The 10,294-nt window shown below is 36.6% G+C and overlaps 1 protein-coding gene and 1 long non-coding RNA gene across 13 annotated transcripts; both read left to right on the forward strand.

The window, feature by feature from the left end:
- Nucleotides 1-377: 377 nt before the first annotated feature.
- On the forward strand, nucleotides 378-3,615 carry LOC106343089 (dihomomethionine N-hydroxylase-like). The gene is made up of 3 exons (XM_013782219.1): nucleotides 378-1,417; nucleotides 1,711-1,984; nucleotides 2,979-3,615. Exons 1-3 carry the CDS (start codon nucleotides 437-439, stop codon nucleotides 3,344-3,346), a joined length of 1,623 nt encoding a protein of 540 aa, XP_013637673.1. The 5' UTR covers nucleotides 378-436; the 3' UTR covers nucleotides 3,347-3,615.
- Nucleotides 3,616-5,643: 2,028 nt separating this feature from the next.
- LOC106343858 lies at nucleotides 5,644-8,276 on the forward strand. Of its 12 annotated transcripts, none has more exons than XR_001270047.1 (9): nucleotides 5,644-5,921; nucleotides 6,320-6,356; nucleotides 6,441-6,488; nucleotides 6,566-6,613; nucleotides 6,696-7,020; nucleotides 7,234-7,296; nucleotides 7,396-7,476; nucleotides 7,581-7,900; nucleotides 8,043-8,276. It is a non-coding gene; the product is annotated as an uncharacterized LOC106343858 (long non-coding RNA). The 12 variants fall into 12 exon arrangements; XR_001270039.1 differs by adding an exon at nucleotides 6,041-6,096 and having other exon boundaries at nucleotides 5,646-5,921; nucleotides 7,234-7,476; XR_001270040.1 differs by having other exon boundaries at nucleotides 5,646-5,921; nucleotides 7,234-7,476; nucleotides 7,581-7,680; nucleotides 7,782-7,900.
- Nucleotides 8,277-10,294: the final 2,018 nt, after the last annotated feature.

Consider the following 10,294-nt stretch of genomic DNA (forward strand, 5'->3'; position numbering starts at 1 on the left):
TTTTTGATTATAACGGGAAAACCAAAAACATCAATAGCTGGAACCAAGCAAACAAAAATAAATATTGTTTAGAATTATAGCTATATTTTAAGAGATTAAAAAAAAAATATCTTAAAACCGAACTGATATCCAGATTGACCAGATTTAATGTCTCTTTATTAAAAAATAATAAAATTAATAATCGCATCTTGCGCAGATTAAATAGTTTATTACCTAGTATTTATTATTCAACATGATCAGTCGCTGGAAATTAGATACAAAATATATAAACGTGATTTCCTTAGTACCTACCCATAAGCCCAAACCCTCACGTGAGCATCACATGCATGATATCGAATATATAAATACTTAGACACAAGAGACATATTCCCAAACTTGTTAAGTGTTCATTGCTAACGAGCACACAACTCTCTCTCTACTCACACACACAAACATCATGACAATGATGATGAGCCTTACCACATCGTTACCATACCCTTTTCAAATCCTACTAGTCTTTATCTTATCCATGGCGTCAATCACTTTGCTTGGCCGAATACTATCAAGACCCACCAAAACCAAAGACCGGTCTCGTCAGCTTCCTCCCGGACCACCAGGATGGCCCATCCTAGGCAATTTACCCGAACTAATGATGACTCGTCCTAGGCACAAATATGTCGGCATTGCCATGGAAGGGCAAAAACCGGATATCGCATGTTTCAACTTCGCCGGAACACACGCCATCATCATAAACTCCGACGAGATCGCTCGAGAAGCGCTTAAAGAGAGAGACGCCGACTTCGCAGACCGGCCTAATCTTTTCAACATGAGAACCATCGGAGGCAATCACAAATCAATGGGGAACACACCCTACGGTGAACAGTTCATGAAGATGAAAAGAGTGATCAGAACGGAGATTATGTCCGTTAAAACATTAAACATGTTAGAAGCTGCGAGAACTATTGAAGCGGACAACCTCCTTGCTTACCTTCTCTCCATGTACAAACGGTCTGAGACTGCTGACGCTAGAGAGTTCTCGAGGGGTTATGGTTACGCTGTGACCATGAGATTGTTGTTTGGAAGGAGACATGTCACGAAAGAAAATGTTTTCTCCGACGAGGGAAGGTTAGGACAAGCGGAGAAAGATCATCTTGATGCGATTTTCGAAACCTTAAACTGTTTGCCGAGTTTCTCTCCGGCGGATTACTTGGAAAAATGGTTTAGAGGTTGGAACATTGATGGTCAAGAGGAGAGGGTGGTAATGTCCTGTAATAAAGTTCGCAGTTACAACAATCCGATCATTGACGAGAGGGTGGAGTTATGGAGGGAAAAAGGTGGTAAAGCATCTGTTGAAGATTGGATTGATACTTTCATTACGCTAAAAGATGAAAATGGAAAGTATTATATCACCCCGGATGAGGTCAAAGCTCAATGCGTTGTAAGTAAACACTAGTACTATTTTACTACTATAATTGATTATATAACATTAGACAATTACAAGGTATTAATACAAAATATTATGATCATCGAAATAATACATTACAGTATAGATATACTACTGATACTATTGAAAGTGGCAGTAGATAGGGATAGTTTTACATGATTTTTGTTTCAAAAGAAATATCTCTACTAAAAATGATATTTAGATTTTTTTTTTTGTTATATGGAGAATCAAGTTTTATTAATTGTTTTAGGATCCCATTAAATCTATTGTTTGATGTTTTGTTTCAGGAATTTTGTATAGCAGCGATCGATAATCCGGCAAATAACATGGAATGGACACTTGCGGAAATGTTAAAGAACCCGGAGATTCTCAAAAAAGCTTTGAAGGAGTTAGACGAAGTGGTGGGAAGAGACAGGCTTGTTCAGGAATCTGACATACCAAATCTAAACTATTTAAAAGCTTGTTGCAGAGAAACATTCAGGATTCACCCTAGTGCTCATTATGTCCCTACACATGTGGCTCGTCAAGATACCACCCTCGGGGGTTATTTCATTCCCAAAGGTAAAAAGTTGTATGATATCTTAGGAATTACGTTTTTACAATTGTAAAGGTACATGGTTAGATTATAAAATATTCCACCAACCGTATATATAAGGAATATTGTTGATATTTTTACAGGTAAATCCATGACAGTTTTTTATATTATTATGATGCATGTGAACAGTGGCGGAGCCGGAATGTTTTCGTACAGGGGTCGGCCATAAACCTATATACTATATATATATATATATATATAATTATTTATAAATGGCTAAAATAATATTACAAAAATTATTTTTCTATAGCTTAAAATATTTTTATTATGATTTAATTTTTTTAATCTTTAAATATTTTTTAACCAAAAAAATGAGAGAATCATTTAAAAACTAGTCACCGACATTTGTTATACTATTTTCATAATTTTATTTCTACAAAATTTTCACAGTTATTTAATAAAATTTTAAATTAAAACTCTCGTAAATCTTTAAAAAATAGACAATTTACAAAAGCTTGTGAATACATTAGTAGCTTTCATGTTTTATCAAATTCTAAATAAAATCCAAAGCAAAATATACAAAACTAAATTAATGTAAAAGAAAATAACTTGAACATACATGATGTTTTATATTTTCTACCTCACAAAAAGCAGAGATGAAACAATAGGATAAGGAAGAGTTTTTGCCTATTTCAAAATCTGATTTTTATGTTTTGCTAAAAGTAACTAATAATTATATAACATTTTAAAATTGTAATTATTACTTGCCTAATTAAATTAAGTTTTTTTTCATTGTTTTCATTTTTGTGGGGTAAAACTATAAAATTTGGTGGGGTCATTATATTTTTTCTTTAAAAAAAAAACTTGTATTTTATAAATAAGGTGGGGTCAGCTGACCCCCCTCCAACCTCTATGGCTCCGCCCCACATAAAAAAGATAACATCAAACAAGTAACCAGTTGAGCCACCAATAATTTGATATGATACATATATTAAGAAAGTATATATTGGTTTTGGACAGGTAGCCACATTCATGTAGGCCGTCCTGGAATAGGCCGGAGCTCCAAAATATGGACAGATCCATTGGTATACAAACCAGAGCGTCACCTAGAAGGAGATGGAATATCGAAGGAGCTTTCTCTGGTCGAAACTGAATTGCGTTTCGTGTCGTTTGGTACCGGTCGGCGTGGCTGCGTGGGTGTTAAAGTCGGGACGATCATGATGGTTATAATGTTGGCTAGGTTTCTTCAAGCGTTTAATTGGAAACTCCATCCTGGTTATGGACCGTTAAGTCTAGAGGAGGATGATGCATTGCTTATGGCTAAGCCTCTTCTCTTGTCCGTCGAGCCACGCTTGGCACCCAACCTTTATCCAAAATTCTGCCCTTGAGAAGAAAAAAAAGCACATTAACAGAAAAAGGAAACAAGACGCCGTTGTTTCTCTGTTATGTTATACAACGGTTCATCTTTTCTATGTTATATTCACGTGACGTCAGTTTGTTGTTGTTTAAGACTATCCTTGGCCAAATATCGCCATTGTTTCATGTGTGTGCGTGTTTTTCCCCTTGTATGTGCAAGTCTTTTTGATTTTTTTTTTGTCTTTTTAAAATTTCGTGTATCTGTGTTACTTAATAACAATTAAACAATTTCGAGTCCTGATAATTATAGCTAAAGAGCTTAGCGACGAACAGGTTGACTTGAGAATGTTATGGATTACAATACTAAAAGGTGATTCCACAAAAAAAGAAAAAGGCGACTCCATACGTAGACAGTAGTACAATAGTAATGTCAGGGACATGACAACAACAAGATCGTTCCACATTCTCAGGCTAAACGTGACTACCTACCCAAAGTATTCATCTAAACTATTAAATCAGAATTTCTTATAAGATTCTACTCTTAATTTTGTTAGATATTTACAATGGCATGCTATTCATAAATTTTTGTTTAATATAATTAATTAATATTATCTAAATACTTTAATTCAATAAGGGAATATTCCTAAATAATGGCTAATCTATCTATCTATATAACAATGGAGAGTCAAAAAATAAAGTCAAAGTGCACTAATTAAAAAATCAAAATCACTTGGGGGAAGAAAAAGAAATTGAGCGGGGGTTCTGGGTCGTCGACCCCTTATCGTCTACGGTTCTCTGCTCCGGCGTCCGGTACTCCGGAGTCGGAGGCGCTCTCTCTACCTCTAATCTCCGTCTTCTCCTTGCGCTTGGTCTCTGCTCCTCCGCTCCTGTCCGATATGCTCGGTGGTCTCTGGTTTCGCGGCGCCCCTTCAGCTACGGTGGCCTGCTCATGAGGGTCTACCGCATGCGGTGGTCGTTTGTCTCTGGAGCCCTGGCGAGGGCAGCGAGTGAGGCTCAGTTCAATTCGTCGGTTTTTACGGTTCGTGAACCGTCCAGATCTCGTTTTCCATTTTGTAGATCTGTGCCAGTTCTCGATGATTTGGTGGCGCGTGGCTGTGTGGGTAGGCTCCTCTGCTCGGGATGCGAAGTTTCGGCAGAGTGGAGCGACGGCGTGAGTGTTTCTTCCGCTTGGTGTCTTGCCGGAGGAGCCTCAAGACGTCTTGTTTCGAGTCTCGTCTTCCGGTTGTGAGCTTGGTGCGGAGTATGCTCGAGAGACTTGAAGGCATCATCCAAGGTGGTTTCCTCGCTTGGAGGGACGACGCGCTCGCGTGGAGGCCGTGGCGTGAGAAGATCGGATTGCATGTTCGAGTTGTGGTTCCGGGAGATGGAGGCTACCACAGATCCGTCGTCGCCGGCTTTTCTCCGGGGGGTGGAGGCTCCTTCAGCTCCGCCGACGCCGGTTCAAGTTCCCGGGAAGGGAGTCTTCCTTAGATTTACCTTCGCCGGTTTGGTGACGGAGTGCGGATGCTTTCATAGATCCGTGCTGCCGATGAGAAACCCGAAACTTTTGGGTCAAGGTTACTATTGTTCGTTTAGTGCAAAGCTAGAAGTGGTTACTGTCTAGGTGGTTATGGGCCAGGGCGGAGGAGTTCTTGTTTTGATGATGAAGCTCTCCGCCGAGGTGAAGTCGGTCAACTCAACAATTAGGTGGTTCTCGATGCGCGCGTCTAGGGTTTTAAGCGGTTCAAAGGCGGAGATGATCTCGTGTTTCGATTGATCTCTTCCGCGTGTTGACAGTGCGGGTAGAACGATGTCTTCTCTAGTGGTTGGAAGTTTGGTTGTGGCGGAGGAGATCTCGATGGTTTGAGAAAGACCTCCGACATGATGTAAAAGCAAGGAAAATAGGTGGTTTCGGCGGAGGCTCTGCGGGTATCTGAGCTCTGGCGAAACGAGCGGTCCGGCGATCTCTTCTGGTTTCTTCCGGAGTCGATGATGGGCAAGTTGAGGCGGAGAAACGCATGCCGGTCTGAATGGTGTAGATCATCCCACGTGTCTCTTCCTCTGCTTCCTTGTTTCTCTCATGGGCCTTGATCGTCCGGTTTTGTAAGGTTGGGCCGAGGGGCCGTCTAAGTTGTTTGGGGCTTCGGCCGTATGTTGTAGCCCGTTTATGTTTGGGCCTTTGGTGTTTCTGTTGTATCTGGGCGTGACCCATTTGCTTTTAATAATATAAACCTGATGGAAAAAAAAAAAAAAACAATGGAGAGTTGTACTCGTATCTTCAGCTTTATTTCGATGATGAAACAAGGAATTTCGTTTACTGGACTTTCATTCTTTTATTAAAGAAGTCCAATATGCAATAGTGTCTTTTAACTTTCTCAAGCCTGAAACCATTATCTTTTAGCTTCGCTAATATTCTATAATCAATTTAGGTCCAATAGATATTAAGGGTTTTTGATCCCAAAAAAAAGATATTTGGGATCTTGAATCCTCCGACTATCGCCTCTGTAACATCTTAAGATCTTGGCTAGGAGATACATTTATTCAAGCATTAACGACATCTCTACCATTCCTCCCACTCTTCCTCATTGGCCCTTATCATCCACCAAGGTAAACGTTCAAAGCACCGACTATAAATGTGTTCAAAGACGTATTTAAGCACGTCGTCGGCACATAGCCGTCGTTTTCTTATCTCTCCCCGACTTAATCTTTGTTCTCACCGACAAAAGATCGGCAGAATCTCCTCTCTGTTGTTACCGTAGCTCGATCCCAGGAATCCTAAATAGTAAGAACGTTCCTCATCAAATCCATGAGACGTTTAGCGTCTTTGAATTATGTCTTTGAAGAATGCTAATCTTACCAATTTTGGCTTTGTTATTATGTTTAATCGTATTTTTTTTTATTAGATCTATGAAATTTGGTTGAGACATGTTGTTTTTTCTTGAATTCACAGATGGTTTTCGAGAATCATCGAATTGATCCTCTGTTCTTACATGCTTCTTTTGCAGTGTGATTCTGGTGTTGATAAATCTGCTTGCTTCTAAGGTTCTCTCTCTCTCTCTCTCCCTCTCTATACTCAGTGTTGTTGTTGCTCTTTTGAAGTGTTGTCTCAATTTCTTTTTTGTACAGGATGATTCCTACCTGGATAGCTACGTCAGCACCATTGGTGTTGACTTCGTAAGCCTCTTTCCACTCATCAGTTGGTTATGGGTAAAATCATTAGAAGTTGTAAATTTTGTAATGATCTTTTGCAGAAAATCCACACTATCGAACAAGATGGAAAAACTATCGAACTCCAGATTGTAAGTTGTCCTGAGTCGTGTCAGATAACTCAGATTGAAATTTATATGCTCACTCTGTTTAGTATTATCACCAATTATGCAGTGGGCCACAACAGGCCAAGAGCGTTTCAGAACGATCACCAGCATTTACTACAGAGGAGCTGATTTGTGATTCTGGTGTTGGCAAATCATGCTTGCTTCTAAGGTTTGCTGTAAGTTATTGCATATCTCTCTCTTTCTCTCTACTGGGACACTATTACATGTTCACCTAGATATCCGCACTGATGGACACTGCAACGAAATCCCATACGTATTTACCCTATTAAGCAACAACTCTATCCTCTCGATGCTCAACTTCAGAAAATAATCAACAGCTACAAACTGCCGCCAGACCCCCCACCCCTTCACTTTCGTGCTGAAACGTAACGGTGCGTTGTAATGACATTTATCAATTTATCTCACTATTTGTTTTTATTGAGTCTTTACTGCCTTCTAGATCACTTGGAATGAGTATATTCTCAGAGCGTGTGAGATACCTTCCTGAATCACTTTGCCTTTCTGCTAATGGCTAACTCCCAGATTCACTTCTTGTTCCCTTTTTTTTAACTTGCTCACTTTTTATTCTCTTTTATTGATCGCAGACCATTCTCATTCAGGACCACACATCGACTGAACACCTTTCAAATTCTCTAAGAAGGAGCCATGTATGAGCTCATTGTTTCGATGTTACAAAGGATTAATCAAAACTTCAGACTCTCAGACTCACCAGTTTCTATCGGATTCACCGATAAAACATTTTTTAGATTCAAAAACCATCAACCCTATTCCTACCGAGATGTCCTGGTTCCGTACCTGTGACCAGCTGATGTTACTGGGATTGTTAGGTAATTCATACTCAACCTAAGTTCACTCTAACTTTATACTGCAAAGAAGAAAAACCTTAAAATTTAGCACGGCTAACCAAATGTCAACTCTGTATATTATGCAGGTACTGTGTGCAGCTATCAGTCTCAGATGTCTTAGAGTCTACCGTGTTTGTCGCATTCGATGGTGAAATGACGAAGCTGATTAACGGCCATGCTGCAGAGGTCAGGTCCCACAAATTATAGTTGTCACAAAGAAACAGATGTGATCCAATTTTTTATGAATATTCTCTAAAACCTTGCTCATCAACTCCTGTTTGTTGAAGTAATCAAAGCCTAGGTACAGCAGCCTGTTTATTTCATCGACGATTGCTTCATAAGAAAAAGGCCCGACAAAGACAAGACGACCAAAAGACCACTCATTAACATTGGTAGGACGCTACATGTAAGATATTTTCTTAATTACACTAAGGTTTAGTTATAATGAAACACAGCTGTTTCATAAACATTCCGGCAGCCAACAACTCCTGAGTTTACGAATAGTTCAGTTTCTTAAACAGAGACCAACGATGAAGTTCATGTTGCAGGATATTGAGGCAAAACAAATGAATGATTAGAAGCAGAAGCACACATGTAAATCTACCAAACCTTGCAAGCATCTTTTACATGCGATGAAATAAAAGATAATAATGTGGCCTTGGTTGTTTGAGTGTTTTTTTTGCTTTGGGTTTTTGTTTCATCTATATAATTATTTTCTCAAACTTGATTCACAAGGCCAGAGTAAATTACTATAATGTTATTCAAGAAATATTTAGAAATAAGATAGGTTTGAAGTTGGAGCTTGATGCATAAAAGATGAAAAACATAAGAAAATGGTGAAAATGATGGAAGTTTCATATGAAATGAATACAACAAGAATCGGTTGGCCATAACTGAAAGAAGACCCTCAAAATTAGTTGCACAGAAAGACCAGATCAGAGTCAGATAAAATGGAAGAAATAGTCCACAAACTTAAAAACACAAGTAATCAAAATTGCGTATAACTCTTCGAGCGAAATTATTTCCATCTGATTCCAATCCCAGTTTCGATTCAGTCCAATAAAACTAGGAAAACCAGAAGTAAATATTCATACTAACAAATCAAATAGTTGACCAAAAAAAATAGAGTAAACAAAATACCTGCCAATTATCGATGCACAAGATCAACAATTATATATCACCGATCCAACATAAATAATCGTTGTGACTCTTTCTATTACTATAAGTCGTGATTTAAGTGAATATAATAAATTATGTTCTAGAATATCTTTTCATTTCTGCTGATAAATGAAAAGAATACATTTTCGATTAACACTAAACCAAAAAAATTCGAGAAGAAAACATGCTAGATTAGCCAAAAAGAATGTGTTTTTAGTATTTAATTTCTTCTATAACGCTGAAAGTAGCATAATAACAGTCTGTAGTGTTACACCAAAAAATAAGTCTTTGTTGTTCACAATGAAGACAAAGACAGCAACAATAAACCACTAAAAGCATAAGCAAATGATGTCAGTAGACACCATAAAACAACCGGAGAGCGAAAGATGAAGAGAAAATACATGATAGTGTTGGGTGAATTTTAGTATTTGGTTAAGGAAACTTTTGAATAGACATTGTTAGAGACACGCTCATAATCACATATCATAGAATACATTCAGATATATAGCAATCAAACATAAAACTCTAATACACAATTAAAAAAATATTAATAAAATGATTATATGCAAGATAACAAAAAATAAAAATAATAATTCATGTAAATACAACACAAGAGAACATATTTCTATTAAAAATATAACTGAAATGAATACTGAAAATAATAAAGTATAATGTCATAAAATATAATTGATAACAAACAAAAATTCAAACACGTAAGAATTATAAACAAAGGTCAAATGTTAACAAAATAAATATATATGATCTAATTAGAAAATAAATTATATTTATTATATTCAATTTTAAAAATGTTTTATAAAAGTAAAATATATTTTAATATAAAATAATATTAATGTAAGCTCACTCGCCCGTAGGGCGGGCCTACCTCTAGTATAATAAAAAGAATTGATTCGAGAAAAATTCCATAGGATGACATTTTTAAATTTTTGTCACAAAAATAGCCATCAATAAGAAAAATAACCAAAAGAAGTTTTATTAAAGAGTAAAAATGCATTTATATTCTAGGGTTAACTAATCTAGACTTAGAATTTAGAATTAAGGGTGGAGTTTTGAGGATAGGGTTTCAAATTTTAAAAAATAAAAAGTTAAAATTAAAATTTTCAAAAAGGACTATTTTGGTCATTTTCTTTATTGAAGACTATTTTGTGACAAAAACTTTTTTTTGATCAATTGTGACAAAAACTTAAAAATGGCTATTTGAGATAATTATACAATAAATAAAAAATCTCACACTTCTATATATACTATTAAAGCAGAATTCTTCGTAAGATTATACCCTTTGTTTTGTTAGATATTTACAATGACATGTCATTCATAATTTTTTTTAATATAACTAATTAATATTTCTTAAAATAACTCAATAAGAGAATATTCCTAAATATTTGCTAATATAATAAATAGAAATCTCACATATTCAAGTTTTACACATATACACAAACACATTATATATTTCTTTTTATACCCATTTAAATAGTAATAATGATTTATATACCGTGGTAGAATATAAACTAGATGATAACCCGTGCGCATGCGCGGGGTGAGTTCTTATAATAATGTTTGGTTATGAAATGGTTTTAACATTTTCAACACTATAATCTTTATCGATTATAAAATGACGAATACA

Source organism: Brassica oleracea, chromosome C5 (assembly GCF_000695525.1).
Source record: "Brassica oleracea var. oleracea cultivar TO1000 chromosome C5, BOL, whole genome shotgun sequence".
Classification (NCBI taxonomy): Eukaryota; Viridiplantae; Streptophyta; class Magnoliopsida; order Brassicales; family Brassicaceae; genus Brassica; species Brassica oleracea.